At 41.5% G+C, this 25,914-nt stretch overlaps 1 protein-coding gene across 2 annotated transcripts; it reads right to left on the bottom strand.

Moving 5' to 3' along the window:
• Positions 20,738-22,591, bottom strand: LOC109850160 (RNA-binding protein 24). 2 transcript variants are annotated; one of them, XM_020420104.1, is made up of 7 exons: positions 22,337-22,591; positions 22,097-22,232; positions 21,890-22,001; positions 21,749-21,794; positions 21,403-21,670; positions 21,257-21,316; positions 20,738-21,013 (listed from the first exon to the last, which is right to left on the bottom strand). In XM_020420104.1, the coding sequence occupies exons 1-6, from the start codon at positions 22,514-22,516 to the stop codon at positions 21,264-21,266; spliced, it is 795 nt and encodes a 264-aa protein (XP_020275693.1). In that variant the 5' UTR covers positions 22,517-22,591; the 3' UTR covers positions 20,738-21,013; positions 21,257-21,263. The 2 variants fall into 2 exon arrangements, with proteins under 2 accessions (XP_020275693.1, XP_020275692.1); XM_020420103.1 differs by having other exon boundaries at positions 20,738-21,316.

Raw genomic sequence — 25,914 nt, 5'->3', positions numbered from 1 at the left:
CGACCGATTTGAGCTCTCGGTCGACCGGACCGGTCGACCGACGACTCTCTGGAAAAATACTGACGAATGGTCAATTGACCGGTCGACCGTACCGGTCGACCGAAAACTGACATTCTAGAAAAAATCGGTTTTAGAGCTGATTTTAAAATACTGTTTAAAAATATCAAATAAATTCCAAAAAATGTAAAACTTTGGGGAATGATTGTAGACATGATAATAAACATGCTAGTCCAAAACATGAAAATATGAGATACTTGAATTTTGATGTTTTGACATAAACCAACTTTTGAAACTTTGTGAAATGTTTTTATAGACTTAGTAAAATATGTATAAACTGATATTGAAGTCTACAAACTAAGAATACAATATTTTCACAAAATTGCATATTCTATGCAATGTTTTCAAAAACACAATAGAAAATATGAAATATATAATTTCATATATATAATCATAAAAACTCAAAACACATGTATGTATATATATAACTATATATATATGCATAGAAACCAAAACTTATGTATATATATATATAACTATATATATATATGAAGAAACCAATAAAATGTGTGTGTATAGATATTGAGCTTAACGTATTAAACACACATAATATAAACCTTCAACGAAGCTCTATCTTGGTAATCTTGCGGATGAAGCTTTAACTTGGATCTTGAACTTTGAATAGCAAGGCTTCACCGACATTCCGCCAACCTCCATTGGATATCATCGTTGAAGCTCTATTCCATCCATCCTCCAACAACGTTGTTTGTCTACAAAACATAGGAATGCACAAACACTAGACAAACAACATTAGTAATAAATTGTTTGTTAAACATCATCAAAACAAGAAGGCCAACAATGACCCCTATCATTAAAGCTCAAAGTCCTAGGGTTATGAACCCTCTTGGACATATGTGGTGCATGGGATCGGTCATAGCAATAATCACTCAAATGACCCTTCCGATTATAATATGTACAATGGAAAGGAAGCATTTGCTTATGTTGACCATTAAAAGGTGCACGTGGAACATTTGCAAATAAAGATGATATTTTAAGATTATTTTGCAAATGAGAAACATTTTGAAACAATGTTGGTCTACTTGAAATATTTTGCGATTTAGAAACTTTTCGCAAATCAAAACAGAACTTAGCTAAGTGACCAACTCTACCACAAAAATCACAATGATACACATGAGCATGCTTATGATGAGAAAGACCAACTCTACCACAAAAATCACAATGATACACATGAGCATGCTTATGATGAGAAATAGGTACATGTGAGTGTACATGTGATGATGAAACTTGATGAGATGCACAAGTAGGATTAATATTCTTATGTTTTTGTGCATCATAGCAAAATTTAGCTAAATGGCCTTTACGACCACAAATGGAGCACTTGTAAACTTTGCTATACAAGTGTGCATAGTGTGTAGGTGATTTTGTAGCACTAGATTTAGCACACTTGTCCATAAGTTTCTTATGGTTATCAATGCATGTTTTTAAAGTTGAATCTAAGCATGATATGCGTTCCTTAACAAGATTCAAATCATCATTATGCACAACATCATTGATAATAGAAGTAGAGCATGTATGGTTATCAAAATCATTTCTAATTGCTACTACTTCTAGCATGACATTATCTCTTTCATGAGTTAACTTAGCAAAGTTTGAAAGCAAAGAATCATGATCCAATTTTAATTTTTTATTGTTTTCTTTAAGGATCATATTTTCATTAGAATAGTATCAAACTTAGATGCTAATAACTCATGATCGGATTTCAAATCCTCATGCTTGCTTTTTAAATCAATAAAAATTTTATGCAATAAGTTATAGGCATGTAACAATTTTTCACTAGCACAAGCAAGTTCATCACTGGATAAATCATTAGTGGTTTCAAACTCGCAAACCTCACTAGGGCTATCGCCTAGTGGCCGTGTGCATGATGCTCCATATGAACTTGATGTCGGATCCTCTAAAAGTTGTTGGATCGCCTCCAAGTCCCCTTGATGTGCTTCTATAAATTTCCAAAGTTTGTAAGCACTATCAAAATGAACAAACTTGTTAGACATAGATGAATTAAAAGCATTTAGCAAATATTCTAACAAAATATTGTTCATTATAAACATATGATGATCATTCTTATTCCACTTGGATTTCTCCAAAGTGGGCACAATATATACATCATCTATAATTTCCCATAAATCAAAGTGTTTAGATTGAACAAAAAGTTTAAATCTAACACACCATTGGGCATAGGGGAAATTATCTAATCTAAGAGCAATATTAATGGCATAACCTAAACCATGCATATCCATAATATAAAAGGCAAGCAAGATACAAATAAAGCTCAAAATTAGATTAGCACAATAAACTAACTTGGATCTTTAACTCAAGGCGATTAGACCTTAAATCAAAGAGCACCAAGCTCTGATACCAATTGTTAGACCCTAGAGGGGGGGTGATTAGGGTCTTATGCTAATCTAATCCGATTAAATGCCAATTAAAATTAATTAACAAGTTGTATTCTTGCAAGATAGATATACAAGAGTTATAAACAAGAATAAGCCAAGGTGATATATCCTAGCAAAGAGGTATACTATATGATATATTCAAGGATATACAAACACAAGGGTAACATAAACAAATGATATAGTGGATGAAATAAACAATGAGAGAAAGGCTATAAAGATGAACAAATATAAGTGTGCTAAGACAAACTCAAATAAGCAATATGATCACGGAGTTCGGACCTTCCGTCCTACGTCTTCGCTCCCCACTCCCGGGGAGAAATCTACTATCACAATCCGGTTTGAAAGCCGGAACATCTACACACTCGGTTTACAAGTTCACCGAAAACTCTCACACAACGAACACTATGCAATCACACTCTACACCCTCTCAAGTGTTGGACCTAGACATGTCTCCCTCAAGTGCTCGGATACCACCTCTCCCTAGGTTGGTCAACCGACGCCACTCCTCTTGGGATGATCCCCGACTCTCACCACACACTTCTCTCGGTGTACAAGTGTATTACAAAGTGATCTCACAAGATAGGCTCAATACAAAGTGATTGTTCTCTAAACAAGGAGAGAACTCAATTAGGCTCAACTCAATGTTACTATCTCTCACAACCCCAAATATATTATGAATGCTAATACACTTAAAAACCCTTTAACAAACTTGTAAAACTCTTTTTAAAACTCTCTTAAATATCCATAAGAAACAATGAAAGTTGAGGGCTTTTTATAGCCTCTTAAACCAGCCACAAACCCCCAAAAACCGAAAATATAAAAAACTATCCGTTACTAGCCGTTATAGGCTGAAAAGACCAAAATACCCCAAATTCCAGCATTCTGAAAATTTGCGTATCTGACTTTGTAAAATAAATTAAAATTAGTAAATCAATTCCAAAAATCATAAAATTTTGTGGGAAGGTTCTAAACATGTAGAATAACATGTTAGAGAAATAATTTATAAAACTTCATATCCCAGTTAAGAGAAATAAATGTTTTAACACAGATTTACAGTTTCTGAAAAACTGCTGACATACATGATTTTGTAAAATCAATTGGGCATAGTAAATCAACTCCAAAAATAATAAAATTTTGAGAGAAATTTCTAAACATGTACGTAAACATGTCAAAGAAATAATTTCTTGAATATCACTTTCCATTTATGAAAACTCATCTATTTTGTAAAACATGCACGAACATGCACGAACGAAAAACATGATTTTGTAAATTCCATTAAACATAACAAATTAATTCCAAACTTGATGAAACTTTGCGAAATGTTTATAAACATAAAAACAAACATGTTAGAAAAAGAATTTCTCAAAATAAATTTCTATTTGTGAAAACTCATGCTTTTGCAAGTATGTCCAAAACATGAAAACCCAAAACCATGCATGTATATATATAACTATATAAATACGTAGAAACCAAATACGTGTGTGAATATGATATTGAGCTTAAGGTACTTAACACATATAATATAAAACCTAAACTAGATTACCCAAGCTTGATCTTGATCTTCATTGTAGCTCAACTTGGTACACATGCGGATGAAGCTTGAACTTAATCTTTAACTTGAATTGTACGTTGCTTCACTCCACAATTCCTCCAACCTCCATTGGATATGATCGTTGAAGCTCTATTCCATCCATCCTCCAACTCATTGTTTGTCTATAATAAATAGAAATATACCAACACTAGACAAACAACATTAGTGGTAAATTGTTTGTTAAACATCATCAAAACAAAGAGGCCAACAAAGACTGAGCCTTAATCTGATACAATCGTCTCCGGAACTCCATGCAATCTGACTATCTCTCGAATAAAAATCCTCGCATAGGTGTCCATCGTATAAGTCGTCCTTATAGGTAAGAAATATGCCAACTTTATCAATCTGTCTACTATCACCCAAATAGAATCATTTACTTTCTTTGATTTAGTCAACCCTACTATGAAATCCATTGAAATATATGCCTACTTCTACTCGGGAATGGGTAAAGGCTATAGGGTTCTTGCAGGTCTATGATATTCTGCCTTAACTTGCTGGCAAATATAACACTTTGCCACATAATCTGTAATCTCTCTGCGCATACCACTCCACCAAAAATTCCTCTTTAGATCCTTGTACATCTTCATTGTGCCAAGGTGCACCGTATATCTGCTGCGATGTGCTTCATCAAAAAGTTCCCTCTTCGGCTATAGATTGTTCAGCATGACGATCCTGCCCTTCATCCGAAGGCCTCAATCTACTCCAATAGTCTAATCATCCTTGGGTTCTTTGGAGATCTCCCCCTTACGGGTTTGAATCCATGAATCCTCTAACTGAGCTCCGACTACTCTATCTCCCCAAGACGGTTGTACTGATAAAGCTCCTAAGAAAACACTACTCCCATTAATCTCTGGCCTAAAATTATAATGACTGAGGGTATAAATATCCCGATATAGTGAACACCTCAAAGATGCTAGCCCGTGACGATGCTTCCTGTTCAACGCGTCTGCTACCACGTTTGCCTTTTCCGGATGATACTGTATATCAAACTCATAATCCTTAATAAACTCTATCCATCACTGTTGTCTCTGGTTGAGTTCTTTCTGTGAGAAGAGGTACTTTAAACTCTGATGATCTGTGAATAACTCAAACTGCACTCCGTACAAATAATGCCTCCACGCCTTCAGTGCAAAGACCACTGCTATTAGCTCCAAATCATGTGTGGGATAACTCTGCTCATGAGTCCTCAACTGTCTCGAGATATAGGCTACAACTCTCTGGGTCTGCATCAATACTCCTTCAAGACCCGATAAAGATGCATCAGTGTAGAAAACAAAAGTGCTATCACTGCTGGAAATAATCAATACTGGTGCTTAAGTCAACTTAGTTTTCAATGTCTCAAATGCCTTCTGGCACTCTGTGCTCCAAATGAACTGTACACCCTTTTTAGTAAGGCGTGTAAGTAGGGCGTGTAAGTGGCATCGCTATCTTTGAGAAGTCCTGAATAAATTTTCGGTAATAGCCCGCCAGATTCAAGGAGCTACGAATCTCTGTAACTGTCTTTAGTGGTTCCCAATCAAGTATGGCCTCTACTTTAGCTGGATCTACTACAATGCCCTCTCGGTTGATGATATGGCTCAAAAATCTAACCTCCGATAACCAGAATTCACATTTGCTAAATTTTGCATACAGGTGGTGTTCCCACAAAGTCTACAATACCAACCTCAAATGCTGCTCGTGCTCTGCCTCCGATCTCGAATAGATAAAAATATCATTGATGAAAACTATCATGAACTGGTCCAAATATGGACAAAAAACCCGATTCATTAAATCCATGAATACTACGAATGCATTGGTCAGCCCAAATGGTATGACAAGAAACTCGAATGACCCATATCGAGTCAAGAAGGCGATCATAGGAATATCAATCTCCCAAACCCGTAACTAATGATAACCGGAACGAAGATCTATCTTTGAAAAACACTGAGCTACCTACAACTGGTCGAACAAGTCATCGATCCTCGGTAATGGATACCTGTTTCGGATAGTGACCTTGTTCAACTCGCGATATTCAATGCATAATCGCATACTCTCGTCCTTCTTCTTCACAAAGAGGACCGGTGCTCCCCATGAAGAATGACTCTGTCGAATGAATCCCTGAGACAACAACTCATCTAGCTGGATCTGTAGCTCCCTCATCTCAGCAGGCGCCATACGGTAAGGAGCTCGGGAAATCGACGCGGTGCCTGGCTGCAACTCTATATAAAACTCGACCTCTCTCATTGGAGGTAAACCTGGTATGTCCTGAAAGACATCCTGGAACTCTGAGACTACTCGCATCTTACTCAAATCTACACACCGATTCTGTAACATCACCTCCTCGACGTATGCTAGATATGACTCCACAAACTGGTTGCCTCTGGAGGTCGTTACCACTAACTCGGATCCATCAAAAGCTCGTAAACTGACTGTCTTTACAAAATAGTCGATACTCACATGGTAGGAAGATAGCCAATCCATACCAAGGATAACATCGAATTTAGACATACGCAATACGATCAGGTCTATCACAAACTCAGAATCGTCCAAGCTGACGATACATCCCCTACAAACACTCTCTAAAAAAGATGTCTCCCCTAAAGGAGTAAATACGGATAAAGGAAAATCTAATGGCTGTGCCACAAGATGGAGACTAACCAAGAAATCATAGGAGATAAAAGAATTCGAAGCACCAGAGTCAAAAAAAAAAATACACGCTGGAAATGAATTCATAAGGAAAGTACATTCCACCACCGTCTCGCTCGCACCATGATCGCGAGGAACAACTGCATACACTCTACCAATTGGCTGTGCTGTATCACCTAGAACATATAAGACTATCGGTCCTTGCTGGATCTCCTGAATCGCTCGCACCTATCCTTCAATCCTGAGGACTGCTAGAGGTGCCTCAATTCTCAACTGCTGACCCCGCCCGCGACCCTGAGTGCGGTTCTACTGCTGTTGCGGATTCCTACCCTGCTGGCCTGCTGTGGGTGCGTTGCGGCACTCTGCTGCTCTGTGACCTGGCTTGTTGCAATTGAAACAAGCTCTATAAAATCGCCGCTACTGTTGCGCCCTCTGATCCTGATGATTGCCCTTCTTATGGGGACCCTGCTGCTATAGAAACTTATTCTGATGTCGGGGTCCTCTTGAGCCTGTGAAAGGTCTTTTACCCTTACCCTTATCTCATGACTATCCTGACTTAGAATTTCTATCTTTACCCTTGATAAACATAGTTGTGTCTGTCTCCTAGGCTATGGCAGCATCTGCCACCTCTCGTACTGAACAGAATCTCCAAGATACTAGATATCGGCACAAACCTGGATGAAGTCCCATCATGAACATCTGAGCCTGTCTCTCCTTGGTGTGCCACATGCTAGTGAATCTAAGTAGTGACATGAACTTACTATCAAAATCCATCACCGACATGTCCCCCTCCTCTAATCGAGCCAACTCTAACTCCTTTCCGGCTTTCGCTACTGCCGAAACATACTGCTCCTCGAAGAAATATACAAAAGTCTCCCATGAGGCTGTCAACCTCTGCTCTGGAGTAAAACAAAGCTGATACCATCCTCCAGCATTGCCCTTGAGGCTAAAAGCTTCTAGCATTTTCTTTTACACAGTATTCACATTAAGCATGTCCAGAATGTTGTTTACATATTCCCTCCATTTGTGTGCCGCAATGGAGTCTATCGAACCATACGAAGCCAAGCCCCCTGCCCAGCCACTCCATCATCAACTAAAGGTGGCGGCATGACTACCGGTGTCCCCTCTGATATCTCCTCCTGAATGGGCGTTCCCTGCCGATCCTGATCTGCTAACTGCTCTTTGATAGCTGCCATACGAGCTACCAATGGTGCTATGAGATCCACTAAGTTCTGTGGAGCCTGCTGTGGCTTTGGCTCTTTATCAACTTACTCAGCTCCTTGAGCTCAAGTACGTCGGCGTTCACGTCCTCTTCCTGACATATCTAGTATAGAAGTAGAGCTTATTACATAGTTGTAAGAGTATAAAACTGCTTATAGGTCCCTTAACACAGCTCGGCACGACGATACGACAAACCAATGAACCATCGGGTGACGTATCTAAACACGAGAGTTAATCTGCAATACTGAAGCCAAGTGACATGCGACGAAGCGGATTAACGAGGCGACGAGGCTAACAAACCGCACGCAAACAATGGAATAAATCCACTCGCGTGCGGAATCAAGCTAACGGTTCGGTGAGTCAACTAGTCATCCAACTGTATAACGGATTCGAACTCGAACACCGAAGCGGATTTACTGCCAAATTAGGATCCGAACTGCCAAATCAGAGTCCAGATCAACAATAAAACTCGGATAAACCGCGAAACCGGACAACGGACATAACGGCGAACACCCGGCCAAAACCAAGCCACCCAAGGGTGGCTCGGTGGCCGAGCCACCCCAAGGTGGGTGGCTCGGTGGCCGAGCCACACTCAGATCTGGGCCCAGATCTGGGCCCAGATCCGCTTTCAGAGGCTATAAATAGAGGAGTAAGAGCTCATTTTCAAGGGGTTGGAATTTTGGAGCCGAAACTCTGCTGGATTGAGAACTCACCCTCAGATTTTCAACTTAGAAGACTCGGACTCTCAGATCTGGTTCTTGGCGATCATCCACGCCAAATAAGGCAGGAGTTCGAGAGAGATCAGATCTGAGATCTACACGGTTTTTTCGTGAAATAGCACCCGTCACATCGTGTAGATCCGACCGGATCAAGATCGCGCGGTGGTCCACGGATTAACCCCGGCGCAGGTGAAGAACCCACAAAAGCGAGAGACCGCAAAACAGGATCTCGCGATTTGTTCAAGGAAAGTTGTAATTTTTTATTTTTTTCTTTGATTTTGTTATAACCGGATCTTATAAAAAGACCGGATCTTTTGTAATCGAAAAACTATTACTTGAGAAAGCAATGACATCAATGAAAGTAATTTTTCCCGCGAACAATCTGGTGACCACAGTGGGAGCCACTGATCTCGCTGCCGAGATCGTTGCGTCACAGCCGCGGATCTCAATCCCGGTCGAGGAGGAGGTCGAGTATGAATTCGACCAGCAAAAGTTCGAGGAGTATCTGTCATCCTCGTCCGGATCCACCTCCCCTCGCAAGTCCAAGAAGTTCTCCTCCAGGAGAAAAGTTCGTTGGTATGAAGAAGTGCAAAATGCCAACGAAGATCTCACCCCAACTGACGCCAAAGTTGCGTCGGGTGAAGTTCCGCCGACCTCCAACCAAGTCAACCCTGTTCTCGCCGATGCCTCCACCGTTGAGGGTATTGTGACTCTCTCGAAGAGAGCCCGCCAGAGGTGACGTCAACGCCTAGCACGGCAACTCGCAAAGACGATGGAGTCCACAGGAGAGGCAAACAGCCTCAACCACCGATGAATGGCAGCTCTTCTAAGCCGCCAACGAACGAATGGGTCCGTGTCAAATGGAATCGTTCGACACTCGCAGAGCGCATTCACAAGCGTCGCGCAATGTCAGCGCAGGCACGGGCTCGAGTCCAAGAAGCCCGTAGAAGACTACAGAAGGAAGTGGCCAAAAAGCCGCCACCAACCCGCCAAGTATGGAGGCCGAAGTCTGAAGCGGCGATTCAGGCTAAGGCACAATCGTTGCAGCCTTCAACGCAAATCCAGCCTCCAGCGAACCAAACGAAGTCGCCGATAATTCCCATGGCTACTCCGGGAGATCATGCAAAATCATCCCGAAGAAAGAAGTCAGTTTTGGAGCGCCTCGGTCCACTTCCCGATGGACGATGCAAAGCTCCAGTTTAAGAATGTTTGGGCCCGATGAAGAAGCCCCGAACGACTCAACATGCTGGGGGTCGCCGTCACCTCTAACATGACAAAGAAATCAGGGAGCTAGGTGCATCAATTTGCGCATTGAAGTCAAGGAGCCCGCTGAGAACTCACGCCCACAAAGGCATATTTCGAGGCGCGTGACTTTTGAAAGCCCAAAGAAGGCAGTCCGCCTTCAGAAGGAAACATTATCGTCTGATGGCGATAGCGTTATACCTAAGAGGTCATGCCAACACACGATAGGTTACTCCGACCTTCAAGCGGACGAGTTGTACTATCGTGCTGGGGGTACGAGTAAAACCAGGAAAAGAAGTCCTCGAGAACAAGAAACTCAGTGACCCTGTTCCAAACTCATTCGGGCAGTATTGTCTGAGTGTAACTGCATCAAGACAGTTCCTGAAAGAGTTTTGGTTTTCGAAAGACTCAGTACCGAAACGCCAAAACCAAGGCCTAGGCATTTCCGACGAAGAAAGAGCGGTGGTTGAAGGCGGAGAATTTCCGAGGTTCACCACTAATATAACCAGCAAAGGGACATCGACACGGGATAATCTCGAGTTGATTCTGAAAGCACCCCGGCGTATAACCCGTCTGCAGTCTAGAACCATCAAACGAGCAACTTATGGTAGGATTCGGACAAGGTCACCTTCAGAAGATGAAGAATCGGATGCCGGCTCCGCAGTCGCATCAGATAATACAGTATCTAGCGAGGGACAACCCCGCGAGTCACTTATGATAAGTACGGAACAAGTGGCCAAGATGCTCGAAGAAGCCATGGCTAAACAATAGTAGAGCTTTAGGTTCGAAATACAGATGGCCATGCAGAACATGAGAGAAATGTATGACCAACAAATCCAAGCATTGACGAACCAGCAAGGCGAGCCAAGTCGTCGTAATCAGGTTAATCTGGAGGATGAGGGCACAAATGCGAATGAAGCTCATAATGCCAATAATCCTCCTGTCAATGCAGGGGGTGGTAACGAGAATGCTAGCGAAAATACAGGTGAAAGCTTGAAGATCAAAAACCTCGAGAGCAAAATCAATACGTTGATTTCCGCTCAAGAGATGAAGAAGACGGGCATTCCTTGTCCATACCCATGAGAATGGGAATCGATCCCGTATTCCGCGAAGTTCAATCTAATTAACTTCACGCCGTTTAATGGGATGGGTTCACCCACTCAGCATTTGATTTACTTCAAATCACACCTGGGGGTTATTGTTCGCGGGAAAAATTACGTCTTTCTTCATTGTTGATATCATTGCTATCTCAGTTAACAACTTTATGCGTTACAAAGATCCGGTCTTTTTATAAGATCCGGTTACAATGAAAAATCAAAGAAAACAAAGTAAAGATTACAATTTTCCTTATTTGTCGAACTAATCGCGAGCTCCTGTTTTGCGGTCGCTCGCTTTGGTGGGTTCTTTGCCTGCGCCGGGGTTATTTGCCGTGGACCACCGCGTGATCTCGATCCGGTCGGATCTACACGATATGACGGGTAATATTCCACCAAGGGAATAATAGCCGGGAGGGATTGTTTCACCAAGGAAACAACCGCTCGAATCTCGGGATCTAAGAACCAAGCTTAGATCCGGAGTGTGATCGTGTAGATCTCAAATCCAATCCTCTCGAACTCCTGCCTTATTTGGCGTTGGTGATCGCCGAGCACCGGATCTGAAAGTCCAAGTCTCCAAGCCTTCAAAGTTGTGATCTTTTTTAGATCTGAGTCTTCAATCCAGCAGGGCTTCGCCTCTCTCCAAAATTTCCAACCTCTGAAACAAATGAGCACAAGGCCTATTTATAGGCACTCAGAACTGTGCCCGCGCACAGTTCTGAGCCTAGCCACCCATGGGTGGCTCGGCCTTGGCCGAGCCACCTCAGGGTGGCTCGGCCTTGGCCGAGCCACCCTGGGGTGGCTCGGCTTTGGCCGAGCCACCTCAGGGTGGCTCGGCCTTGGCCGAGCCACCCTGGGGTGGCTCGGCCACCGAGCCACCTCAGGGTGGCTCGGCTTGGGCCGAGCCACCCTGGGGTGGTTCGGTTTCGGCCGAGTCCCCGGGTGTTTGTCCGTTTCGTCCTTTGTTTCCGGTTCTGGTTCTCTTGTGTGGTTGATTGACTTGGCAACGACTCTTTGACTTGATTCCAGATTTGGCAGTGAGTCGGGTTCCTGATATGGCAGTAAATCAACTTCTGAATTTGAGTCCGGAATTGATGTTGATTTGATCGTGATTCATCCGAGTTCGCTCTTGTTTAGATGACTCGGTGATTCACCTAAACATTGGTTTGATTCCGCGTGCGAGTGGATGCATTCCAATGCTTGGGTGCGATTTGTCGCCTCGTTAACCTGCTCCGTTGCGTATAGCTTGGCTTCAGCGTTGGCGAGCTAACGGTCTTGTTTGGATACGTCGCCCGGTGGTCCGTTTGTTAAATCGGCGTCGAGCTGTGCTAAGGGACCTATAGGCAATTTTATACGCCTACAGATACCCCCTCCAAAGTATTTCAGTCTCATTCTTTTATAGAAGAGTCTGGAATACTTTGGATGTGATTGTCCCAACCTTCAGTCGGTGTAACGGGACTCTGGAATGACTTCTGTTCTGGATTCCTTCAATTCCTTCAGGCTATTCAGTGCTTTGTAGAATGCCTGTAGGGGTTCCGGTGCTGCATTTATTGTCTGACCGTTGTTGGAATTTGAACTTGAAGTCGATTCTTGATTTCTTGACTTTTTGGCTCGAGTTTGCTGCTTCAACACAGAACTTATCATCGATTGACTGCGTTGAATCTTCATCTATAACGCGTTGTCTGGCGTTTGAGCTTCATTGCGACGCGTTGTCCGGCGTCCAGGCTTCATTATGATGCACTGTTCGGCATTTGACACAGTTTATACTCGTACGTCTGCTGGAGTACACACGGTTTAAGCTCTTAAGGAATTGGAGCGTGGATCTTATCCCAAGGTCGTTGGATGCTCGAGTCACGAGACCAACTCATAAAGTTGATGCGTCAATGACTCGCATATTTATAGGATTTTTGGCAAATCCTCAGCCATCAACGGGTTTGATGCGCCTTTACCGACTACCGTTTGAGTCGGGCTAGCGTGCGGATTGTTGGAATCCGTTCCGCATGTGACGTTATGCTAAAAGAGTTAACTCTTTTAGTGCTACGATATTGAATACGTAGACTTCGTCTTTCTCCTGTGAAAAGACTAAACAGCAACGTGTATCAGACGTTGACTTAGGATTTTTGGCAAATCCTCAGCCCTCAACGGATTTGACATGCTTTTACTGATTACCGTTTGAATCGGGCTTACATGCGGATTGTCTTAAGTCCGTTCCGCATGTGACGTTGTGCTAAAGGAATGAACTCCCTTAGACTTGATGCTACGACTTCGAATACGTAGACTTCGTCTTTCTCACGGGAATAGACTACCCGGCGACGCGTGTTAGGCGTTGACTTTAGGATTTTTGGCTAACCCCAAGCCTTTAACGGATTTGATTAGCCTTTACCGACTACCGTTTGAGTCGGGCTAGCATGCGAATTGTCTAAATCCGTTCCGCATGTAACGTTGTGCTTAGAGACTGAATCCTCTAAGACTTGTTGCTATGACTTTGAATACATAGACTTCGCCGTTGTCATGGGAATAGGCTACCCAGCAACGTGTATTAAACGTTGACTTATCCCTCCTTAGGCTTCGGGATAAAATACCCCAGAATCGAACTCTGGTGTCTTTTTCTACGGGGAAAGACTAAACCGGCGACGCGTGTTAGGCGTCGGCATATCCTTTCTTAGGATTCAGGATGAAATTCCCCATGCGTGTAAGGCATGGATTTTGGTGTTATTAATAACAACCTGTCACAATGTTGAATATGTGAACGGGTGTTCTTTTTAAACGGTTAAGAACTGACCGGCAGCGCGTGTCAGGCGCAGACTTATCCTTGCTTAGGTTTCAGGATAGAATACCCCAGAATCGAACTCTGGTGTCTTTTTGTGCAGAAAAAAGACTAAACCGGCAGCGCGTGTTAGGCGCAGACTTATCCCTGCTTAGGATTCGGGATAAACTTCCTAGGATGAATCCTGAATTCTTCGAAAAGGATTGGTATGGGGAAGGAAGAATTTTATATTCTATTCCCCGAACAAAGAAGGAAAGGAGACTCGAGGTGGGATCTCCACCCCCAGAATCCGGAAAGGTGAAACTAAGAGTGGGATCTCCACTCCGAGAATCAAAAAGATTCGGATAACCCTAACTGTCGGAAGGTTTGATTATCGAACTAAAGATGAATTTCTCGTTTATCGAGAATGAATCGTGGTTTTGGTCCTAACTGTAGGAAGGTTTGACCAAGTGGGAGGTTTGAGGTGACCCTAACTGTAGGAAGGTTTGATCACTCGATTTGAAAGTGGACCTCTCGTTCATTGGAGGAATCGAGAGGGGTTTTTGGTTTTGGTCCTAACTGTAGAAAGGTTTGACCGAATGGAAGGTTTAAGACGATCCTAACTGTAGGAAGGTTTGATCGCTTGATTTGTGGACCTCTCGTTCATTGGGAGAATCGAGAGGGGATTTTGACTGTGGTCCTAACTGTAAGAAGGTTTGACCAATCAGGAACTTTACGTCCAGACTCTAACAGAGAGAGTGTTGAGTGCACAGACACAGTGAGAACTTGAATGGGAGTCCTTATTCATTACATTGCTGTGGTTTTGGGAACTTCCCGTTACATAAATCGTCCACCCCCAGTTTCCTCTGCGGAACTGGTTCGGACATTATTATCAGTTAACTAACCGGGTTATCCTTAAGAATATTAGCTTAATATTCTCCAGGAACTTCCCGTCAAAAGTGGGGAAACAGTTTAGACTCATATACCTATTGGAGTATCAGGGAGTAGTTTAACCTCTTATACCGGTCGGAGGATTGAGAAACAGTTTATACTCGTATACTCTTTGGAGTGTCAGGAAGCAGTTTATACTCTTATACCGGTCGGAGTTTTGCCGTTTTTATTTGGCTTACCTTAGCGTTATAACGCCGGCTTCGACCAAGGTCTGAATGCTATTCCTGAGAGCAAAGCAATCCTTGGTGGGATGAACAACCCTTCTGTGGTATGCACAGTACTTTGGGTCCGTAGTGTTATCAGCTTCCTCCTGATTCGTGATAGGTGGTAGCTTGATCTTGTTGCCTTCGAGGAGCGATTCGAAGATGGTTGGAACGTCTTCGTCCTTGAAGGAATACTCTCTCTGGAGTCTCGGACCCGAAGTCTTCTGCTGCCTTCGGGATTGCTGTTGTGACGCTTGATTAGCACCACCAGCAGCTGCAGGTGCTTTGCCCTTACCACGGGAAGCGAAGTTTGAGTCCAGCAGATTAACCGTCGGTTGGTTCCTTTCGGCCTTCTTCCTTTTAAGGAAGCGTTCGGCTTGTTCACCGCGCACCTTCAGATCCTTCCAAGTGTCAGACGGTGCTGTCCCCATTGCCTCCAATACGTCCAATGCGAGGTTGTTGTGGCAAGTCTGGAGAATGAATTCCTCGGTGATCGGGTCCCGGCAATTCATCGCCTTGTTCCGGAACCTTTTGACGAAGGTGTCGACTAACTCCCCGTCTTTTTGTTTCTCGTCGAGCAACGATCCGATAGAGATCTCGGTGTCGTCGTCGAAGAAATTTGCAAGGAACTTCGTCTCCATGTCATCCCAGCTGTTCACGCTTCCTGGCTTGAGGCGACGATACCAATCGAAGGCAGCTCCGCGAAGAGTGCCGACGAATGACCGCACCATCAGAGGCTCGTTCCCAGAGATAGCACCCAGGTGCGATTTGAAATAAATCAAATGCTGGGTGGGGGAACCCCTTCCATCGAACGGCGTGAAGTTGATTAGACTAAACTTCGCCGGATAGGGGATTGATTCCCATTCCCTCGGGTATGGACAAGGAATGCCCGTTTTCTTTACCTCTTGAGCAGACAGCAACGTATTGATTTTACTCTCGAGGCTTTTGATCTTCAAGTCTTCACTTGTATCCCCGTTGGCATCCTCACTACCACCCCCTGCATTGATGGGAGGGTTATTGGCATTGTGAGCTTCATCCCCATCCGCGTGCTCCTTTTCCTGAGCAACCTGGTTACGGTGGCTTGGTTCACCTTGTTGGTTCCTGAATGCTTGGATTTGCTGTTCATGCATCTCTCTCATCTGCTGCATGGCCGTCTCCATCTCGAATTTAAAACTTTCTTTCTGCTTAGCCAAAGCGTCTTCAAGCATTTTGGCCATTTCTTCCGCGCCTATCATGAATGACTCGCGGGGTTGTCCTTCGCTGGACACTGTATTGTCCGATGCGACAGCAGAGCAGGAATCCGATTCTTCATCTTCCGAAGGCAATCTTATCCGAACCCTACCATAAGTTCCTCGTGCGATGGCTCCGGACTGCAGACGGGTTACACGCCGGGACGCTTCCAGAAACGATTTGAGATCAATCTGTGTCGATGTCTCTTTGCTGGTCATGTTGGCGGTGACCTTCGGAAATTCTCCATCCTTAACCACTGTTCTTCTTTGCCGGAAGCGCCTATGCCTTGGTTTTGGCGTTTCGGTGCCGAGCCTTTCGAACACTGAAATTCTCTCGGGGACTCCCTTGATGCAGTTGCATTGAGACAGTACTACCCGAATGAGCTTGGCACATGGGCACTGAGTTTCGAGCCCTTGAGGGCTTCTTTTTCTTGTTTTGTTCGTACCCCCAGCACGATAGTACAACTCGTCCATTTGATCGGAGTAACCTATCGCGTGTTGGCATGATTTCCCAGGTATAACGTTATCATCCTCGGATGACAACGTTTCCTTCTGAGAGCAAACTGCCTTATTTGGACTTCCGAGAGTCACTCGCCTCGAAACACGCCTTTGTAGACATGAATTCTCAGCGGGCTCCCGAACTTCGATGCGCAAGGTAGTGCGCTTGGGTGCCGTAAACTCTTTGTCATGTTGAGGGTTGTGTCGACCCCCAGCATGTTGATTAGTTCGGAGCCTCTTCATCGGGCCCGAGCGTTCATGGACTTCGTTGCGCTCGTCGGGAATTGGACCGAGGCGCTCCAAGATTGACCTCCTTCCTCGGGATGGTTCGGGAGGTTGAACTCGTTTTGAAGGCTGTAAAGGTCGATCCTCGGTTCAATCATATTCAGATATGAATTTCTGACGAAGATGATCAGTTTAAAGTCAACTCAATGATACGAGCTAAATTCAGAAACTTACGCATCAACTTCAGTTTAAGATTTCGACAACGGTCAGACGATAAACGTAGTGTTGGAAGAACTTCATCTATTCGACAAAATACTGAATAGACTGAAGGCTGAAGAAGTTAAGAATTGAAGCAGTTCACGGGTCCCTCTATGAGATTAAGGAAAGGGCCTATCTTATCCAAAGCATTTCATACTCTTCTATAAAAGAATGAGTTTGAAATACTTTGGAGGGGTATTTGTAGGCGTCAAAAATTACCTGTAGGTCCCCGCACACGACTCGAGACAGAGAGAAGATGATGAACGTCACTATTTGAGTCACAGAAGCTCATTTGACGATGACAAACACATGAGGTGGGTCTACGGACCACACGAAGCAACGGAATTTTGGAACAACGGAAACACGAATGGACCGGGAGCTACACGTCGCTTATGAAAGATGAAGCGCCCCTCGTATCCCATTCATTCTATATATGATTCAATTATGGGAGCTTGTAGATCTCCTCGTCAGTTTTCCGATGCATTTTGAATCGAGTAATTTGAGTTCGGACGATGAATATACAGCGAAAACAGACAGAATGTGTAAACCAAGTTCAGGCCAAAGCTTGGCCAAGACACCAAGTAGTGTCTCGGCCAATGCTTAGCCGAGACACCAAATGGTGTCTCGACCGAAGCATGGCCGAGACACCCACGGGGGTCCGCAGTCCTCAAAATCTGTTTTTGCCTGTTTTGAGCCGTTTTGAACCGTTTTTCGACCGTTAACCGTCTACATTTGTTCCAACTAATAAGATATCATCTAAGAATATGGTTAAGTGATTACAACTAAGGATAAAGAGTGAATCAACCATTTTTATCCGAAAACAGAGCTCCCGAAGCCTATAAATACAGCCCCAGGGCCTTCATTTTTCTCAGATCTGGAATTCTCGAGCGTCGGTGAAGCCCTGCTGAATTGAGGACTGAAAAGCCATGAATTTTAGAGAGAAGGAGGAGACTTCAGCGAATTCTTCAGGATAAAGAAGAGGAGTTCGTCAGATCTGTAGCCCGATTCTTTACCTTGAGATTGCCCCGTTACGGTGATCTCGAGAAGAGTGATTATCTCGCTGTTGCCGAGATAATTGCTTCGGTTTCTTGATTCCTTCACGAATCAACAAAACTCCAGATCTGATCTGATCGTTCGGTAGTCCACGGATTAACCCCGGCACAGGAAAAATCCCCACGCAAGCAGAAGACCGATAAATGATCTCTGCGTTTGTTTTGACGAGAATTGCACTTTTTATTTTCATTGTGTAAGAGTCTTATAAAAAGACTATCTTTTTATTTTTATTGTAATAACTAAAGTTGTAATGAATAACTCAATGAAGAAAACAATTTTCTCCCCAAACAAACATAATGCATTCATATCTTTTGTATTAAGAGAATATAATTACATGTCAGCTGCTACTCACTTATCCTTAGATTTAATTATGGTGATTTTACCTATAGTGTCGGCGAGTTTGTTGCAGCCTAATTTTACTACGTTCAAACATCAAAGTCTAGGGATAAAAGAAATACTCTCATATGAGCCTTCCAATATGAAAGTTCATGCCATTAAAAAGTGGGGGTTGGTTAATAACATGACCTTCAGGAAAGCGGTTGTTGTGTCTAGACTGGCTATCTATCCTAGGGTGTTAAGCCTAATATCAAGAGGAAAGGGAGGAAAGCGCTTATATAACCTCAACAACAAACGGTTCAAATCGAATCAAAAGCAGAATAAAATTCAAAAAATCGGATGCCACTCATTGATGAGTGGATTTGCTCATCAATGAGCTCAGCTCGAGATTCATCGATGGGCCAAAATCCTCGATGATCATTAGAAACTATATATGTTATTGATTTTTGCTTTATGTCAACCCCTTTGCATATCGATGAGTTTGACCTCCTTATTGATGATCTCATGCTCATCGATGAGTCTGACCCTTCATCAATGAGTGAAATCCTAATTTGCTGATTTTGACTTGTTTTTTGCTTTTTTTTTTTTTTTGCTTCCAAACTTAATTCTAACTTTTTATAACTTGTTTACAATATCTCAAGCACATATTAGATCAATATATATATTTGTTATTCATCAAACTAAGTGAATCGTATGGATACATACAAATATGGTCCTAACAATTCAAATATCCCAAACTTTCTCAAAATTTGTCTCCGTGCCAAATTATCACCATTCTGACTTTAGAAAAAAGCTTAGGAGACCACTAAAGATAAGAGAATCCAACTTCTTGAACTGTTCAACTCAACATTCAAACCACTTTTCTCTGTTACCTCTCGGGGCACACTTTGATAAGCGTAGCCACGGATCACCAGTACCTAATAGATTCCGTGCAATTTTATTTGGGAATTAGTAGACGTTCATTAAAATTCCTACACGTCCATGCTTGGACACTGAATATTCATCACTTAAAAAAAGTAGCCCAACAGATGAAATATATCATCAAGATGTTACTATCTAATCATAATCCTCGTATATAATTTCATTCACCATAGTACAGTCAATAGAATATATAACGTCCTAGAAAATACAGCTAAAAGTTTTGCACTGACACAACAATCACACTTGAATGATCTGTATGAGTGGGATTTAGAAGAAATTTTCTTAACAAACCCATTCATAATTTTTTTTCTAAAAATAGACCCCTTTGAGTTCTTTTTTACAAAAATCGACTCATTTTGTCTTAATCCGGTTTCTAAATAGTCGGGGTTGCTAACCCCGACTATTTAGTGTATAGAATGTTAGGGTTTAGGGTTATAATTGGGGGTTTATAACCTCCTAAATAGTCGGGATTAACAACCACGACTATTTAGAAACCGGCTTAAGAAAAAATGAGCCAACCCCGACTATTTAGGAACCAGCTTAAGAAAAAATGAGTCTATTTTTATAAATAAAACTCAAAGGGGTCTATTTTTAGAAAAAAAAAATATGAATAAGTTTATTTAGAAAATTTCTTCCTGGGATTTATATTGAAGCTCCAGCGGCAACCAGCTTCCAACCGCTGCAAATTGTGAAATTAAATCAGCAGTCCAAGTCCAACTAACACCTGTCGCCGCAGACAATTGGCACTTGCACTGTAGTTAAATTTCTAGCTCAAGGGCAACATTAATAAGATGACATTAAAACTTGAATATTTTGCTGCATTTCTTATTCTTACATCCAAATTTGCTACAGCAAGAGAAAACTATAACATGTGAAAATTTTCTCAAAGGGTACAGTTCCCAACTTAGCCCTGAAGAAATTTATTACCCTCATAAAAGTATGACAACCAGCATCCTTTCCCTCTCTGCAGCTGCCTCCACTGTGAACTGTAACCCAGAAATGGTCTGTCTATCCTCCAGTCAACCCACCGGTCAACGCCCATCTCCACCCCCACGTTACCCTCACATGCAACCTTTTCCCTTCTGATTGCATGCCTCAATTTTATTCACATAAAAGAATATCAACAAGAAAAAAATATAAAAGAAATAGAAATTTAAAGGTTCTGTCTCTCTTTTGAATGCCAGCATGGATGCAGACAATCTTTGATCGAGAGACCCAGTTGGAGCTCTCATTGCATCAACAGCTTAAAGTGTCTTCGGATTCCACTCTCTTATCATTCAAACAGTTGGCATTGTACCCAAAAGCTATGCCATACACAAACACAAACTGCAAAAAAGGCATGCAGCAGAAGCAATTTTTTCTAACTACCACATTGGACATTCAATTAATAATAACAATAATAATGATAATAAGCTGTCAAGAATTACAAACAATTTAGAAGAATTAAATTGATTATTACAAGTTAAATCGGCAGAAGAGAAAACCATCCCCTGCGGCTCCTCCCGCTTTTCTTCGGTGAATTCATCGGCATCGAGACATAAAATCTTCTCGCTAACCGTTTTCTCATGTTAATGCATGAATCTATGAAGATGTAAACTCCCAATGATACTTGGATGAACAGCAGAGATCACTGAGAAGCAATGCAACAATGGAGTAATTAGTGAAGCAAGCAAGATGCTTGTTCTATGGAGATTTCAATGAATCGATCTCTCTTTAATATCGAAGAGAGAAAATCAAAGGAGGAGGAAATCCCAATATTTTCCTTTCCCTTCACAGAAAAATGTCAGTTCCCCCCCCTGATTTTATGACCAACGTTAGTAACTAGCTAGATTGCTGAAAAAATGCATGAATTTCTAATACCCAGATCCCTAACCATTCATTCAACTAGATGTATTGCTGCGATCTGTAGCTGTACTGGGCGCTGGCTGAGACCCTGCAGCATTGACAAAATAACCATCAATACCGAAAGTCGTCTACTAGAAGAAGAGGGATTTTTCAGAGCCCATTAAGGAATCAGACCTGCAAACTGAGCAGCATTGGATGCGGGCAAAGAGAGGATCGGGGTTGAAGAACCCGACCCAAATTGTTGAGGCAAGTAAGGATATTGGAGCATTTGAGGGTAATGAAGCCCAAACCCGCTGTGAGCCTGAGCAGATTGCGAGTATTGAGCATAGTATGGATAATAGTTAGCAAAAACCCCTGGATTCGCTGCTGCTGCTGCTGCTGATGGATAGTAAGCAGCAAACTGCTGTTGCTGCTGCTGTTGAGCTCCAATTCCAAAGTAGTTCTGCAACAATGCAGATGGAATCATTGCTAGCAATTAAGATCAGTTGGGTATAAATTTAGATTAACGATAAAAACTAACCATAGGGTACATGCTCTCTTGAGAATAACCAGCACCAGCAGAGTATCTAAAGAAAATAAACAAGGGATTTTGAGTATTGGACAGTTCAATTAACACTGTGATGAAAAATATGGCAGGAAACTGGAGAATTGATCAAGTTACCCGTAAACTGAAAAAGGAACAGGATGATGATAGTATGCAGTTGACATAGACGAAGTCGATGGACCACGATAAGCAGAGGCAAGCATCCGCTGTGGCCGGAATCGATCCATCGCTACGAAAATAAAAATTAAAAATAAAAACTTGAATTAATCAACTCATTATTATTATTGAAGTATTTCGAACCCACACTGTAAAATCGGAACAGACCATATTGAGGAGCTGGAGGCCGAGTTCGATTGGAAGCACCGAGGGAGGCCAGATTGCAGTTGGCTCGTCGGCCGTCGATCACCGGAGATGGGTCTTGGCAGGCTCTCATAGCCGAATCCGGATCTTTAAAGGTCACCTAATTATTAAAAAACAACAATTGACTGTTAGAAAAAGAAAGTAAGGAAATTAGATTTAAGATCAGGAGGATTAATAAAGAAAAATGTTGTTTTTGAGTAATACGAAGCCGTAGCCTTTGGATCGGCCGGTGTTCTTGTCGGTGATAACGACGGCTTCGAGGATTTCGCCGAACTGCTCGAAGTAGCGCCGCATTGTGTCGCGTTGGGTCTCCCATGCGAGGCCGCCGACGAAGATCTTCGTGTAGGTCGTGTCTCCGGTGGAGGCGGAGTTGGTGGGTCCCATGTGGAACGGGCGAGGGTGGGATGGCTGCCATTTTCGAAATCCGAGCGGGAGAGAAGAGATGTAGGTGAAGGGTAGAGAGAGGAGAGAGGGGGGGAAGCTATAAGAGTTGAGCCTGTTGTTGCTTTGGATTGTTGAGGTGACAGCTGTAACGGCCAAAAGTCATTCCCTGAGGGCAAAGCCAGCAGATCAGGCAGATGGAGGAAGACGGAGGGGAGGGGGGGGGTGGGGGTAGAGAGAAAGTGAGAGTATATACGTGGGCGAGAGAGAGGAGAATGAAAATAGCGAAGGGGAAGAGAAAATGACACAGGGTGGTGGTGGCACCCACGATACAGAGAGAGGGATGGAAGAAGAGAGGTTTTTGGTGGGAGATGGTTTTGATATTTTGCTTCGCTGTCATCAACCTTCACCCTTTTTTATTTTTATTTTTATTATTTTGTATTTTACGTTATTTATTTATTTATGTGCGTAATTGTGTAGGTAACTATATTTGCGGAACCTATGAATGGTGTGTGCATTTGGCAACTACACACTTCATCAAGTTAAGGTCATAACCGGATTATGATTGAATCAATATCGGCACGGTCTAAAGATAGAGGATTGCTTTGATACTCCGAAATTAGGCATTTTTATAATTTAAAAATAGTAAAAAATTCAAAAACAGGCAGAAGAACAAAATGGGCAGTTTTGTCCTTAGTGTTTAGATTAGATCATTCCTATTATTCAACCTCAGTTTGAATTAGCAACACAAAAGAGGAGAAATCCTCCCTTCTCTTACTCACTATTTTGATAAGAAAATAGCATGAAATTTTAATAAAGCAAAAACTATTTTTTATAGAAAATTCGTGGAATTTTTTTTCCAAAGAAAAGCGTTTTTAAGGGGGAAATGTTATTTGCGCTTAAATACCCCAAACTTTTCCTCATTTTAAACTTTGGTGCCCAAAGTTCATTTTTGCCCAAAAATACTCCAAAGTTCAACAAAATTTGCTTTGATACCCCAAATTTAGTTTTGCCAGAAAAACCCATTAATTAAGTAAAATATAGCTTTAATGCCTCAGAGTCCACAAAATTTAACTTTGATATCCAAACATTAATTTCCAGTTAAAGATTGTGATATTAAAATAAAAAAAATCATGGCTAGGATATCAAAGTAAAAATTTATTGAATGTTGCGGTTCATTTTGGGCAAGAAATTTTTTTTACATGTATCAAAATAATAAATGATTTAAGTTTGGGGTATTTATTGGGCAAGAGAGTACTAAAGTTACAAGTTGTGTAAATTGTGGGGTGTTTAATTGTAAATAACCCCAAGAAAAAACCTCAATTTTTGTTAAATATGTGAAGAGCTAAACATGCCTGTATCATGATATTCTAACAAACAAATCAGTTCCTACCAACCTAACATTAATTTCATTTCCTAATTTGCTCTGATTTATACTTCTTATTTCTCTTCTTATTTATACTTCCTAAAATAACCTTTTTATCTAAGTGAAATTACTTTTTTGGGTGTGGAACTACTGTCAACTATCTTATCCCTCAAATTTAGGATGTGAGAGAGATTTTTAAGGAAACAAACTACACCAACTGCTTTGGAGCACCTTATCCCTCAAATTTAGGATGTGAGAGAGATTTTTAAGGAAACAAACTACACCAACTGCTTTGGAGCACCAAAGCTGTTGGCCTAAAGATAACCTTGTTAAGAGACTTTTTTGAACTAAATAAACTGCTCCAATCTTGTTCAAGTTTTTGTCAAACAGGTGTGCGTGTGGGTGGGGGTAAGAGCATATTGGACTAATATTTATTTCTTAAATTCTTATAAGTAACTTATTTTAACTTATTTTATTAGAGGGAAAAGTAGACTTTTATCATAAATAAGTAAATCTACCTATAAGTATCCAAAAAATAAGTTAGGATTTCTCCACTTATTTTTTGGATACTTATATAAGTAAAAAAATAAGTAAATCAGTAACATTTACCAAACATGATTTTGAATCTTTATAAGGTAAAACTCACTTATAAGTTGAAATAAGTAACTTGTCAAACATGCACAAAGTGCCTCTTAGTAGGGGTCTTCAAAAGTAGCTCTTCGAAAAAGGGTGTGTTTAGTGAAGCATAGTTGGAACGACATGTACGTTTGCAACATCATGTTATTCCACCACTTGATATTAAAACACTTCTGAATTTCAATATTGTTTCAACAAGTTTATTTTGTTTTATTGAAACAACATGTGATTCTAACTACACCTAACGAATTGGTTGTTTATATGGTATTTTTGTAATTTTGAAATTTACATAGAAATGCTATCATATAAATATGTCCCTCAATCGTTGCTTATTGTACCCCATCCAAAAGAGAGGAAATAAAAATGATATAGAGTTCAAGAGGTTGACTTATGATCCTACTGACTATCAGCAGAATCGTAATGTCATTATACTCTAAGATGTAGATAATCGAAATTAAATGATTATGTTTATATGCTTGTTTTATATGGTTCTTTGTTTTTTTCTTTTCATCTATTTGTGATATTATCTTTCTTAAATAATTATATTACCTTTCTTAAATTTTTCTACCGGAAAATTCTTTTCACCAAATCTTATTTCTAGAAATATTCTAATCATTTATGCTTCATGATTAATGAATTTATTACATGTTATACTCGATACATTTAGTGACTCCATGGTCAACATATAGCACATCGATTCTCTTATTTTATCTTCAAAATGAATTTTATACGGATACATATAATTTCCTATGGACATTAAATGCAGGATCATCTTAATTTTACAGAAATACGCATCCCCTCCGCATGGATAGAAATCGCAGCTTCCTCCTTCACGACATTAATTTTCAGCGATGCTAAAGACCCATGAACTATGCTTCCACCTCTTGTCCCATATGAACTTTTGAAAATATCAAAAATACCATCTTTTCTTATCCTGTATCCCCCCTCAAAATCTTCCCTAATTTTTTTTTACTACTCAGATAAATTCGGTCTCGTTCATGCATGTGATACTATGGTCACATAACAAAATCATACTTGCTTTAATGTTTTCGTACTTATTACTTGTTTGTCCTTATATTGATAGCTCAATTTTATAATATGAACTTTAATTTTAATTTTAGGTGTCTAGTAAATAGTAATCAGCTGAAGTCTTTTAGTTCTGTTATTTTGTTTAATTTGCGTAAATGGTGGCGTCTCTCGTGCTGGCACAGCAGTTATAGGGTGTGAGCAACGTGGGGCCCACATGATCTGTTCGTCCCTAATAAAAGATAATAATAAACTATTTAGAAGCCAACAAACGAATCATGACTGTCGCTATACTCTCCTCCAATGGCTTCAACTTTGGACTGTCCCCTTCTCGGTCAAACGACCATCTCTCCTCAGTCTTGGGCTTCTCATC

The sequence above is a fragment of the Asparagus officinalis genome, chromosome 7 (genome assembly GCF_001876935.1).
Source record: "Asparagus officinalis chromosome 7, Aspof.V1, whole genome shotgun sequence".
NCBI lineage: Eukaryota > Viridiplantae > Streptophyta > Magnoliopsida > Asparagales > Asparagaceae > Asparagus > Asparagus officinalis.
The sequence above is the reverse complement of the archived record's forward strand: the minus strand, read 5'-3'. Positions and strand labels throughout refer to the sequence as shown.

Coding starts and splice junctions, on each gene's coding strand:
- LOC109850160 (XM_020420103.1), bottom strand. CDS start 22,516: ATGGGACCCACCAACTCCGCCTCCACCGGAGACACGACCTACACGAAG. Junction 22,002..22,096: donor GCCTCCAGCTCCTCAATATG/GTCTGTTCCGAT, acceptor TTATTTTCGTAG/CGATGGATCGATTCCGGCCA. Junction 21,671..21,748: donor AAGAGAGCATGTACCCTATG/GTTAGTTTTTAT, acceptor GCATTGTTGCAG/AACTACTTTGGAATTGGAGC.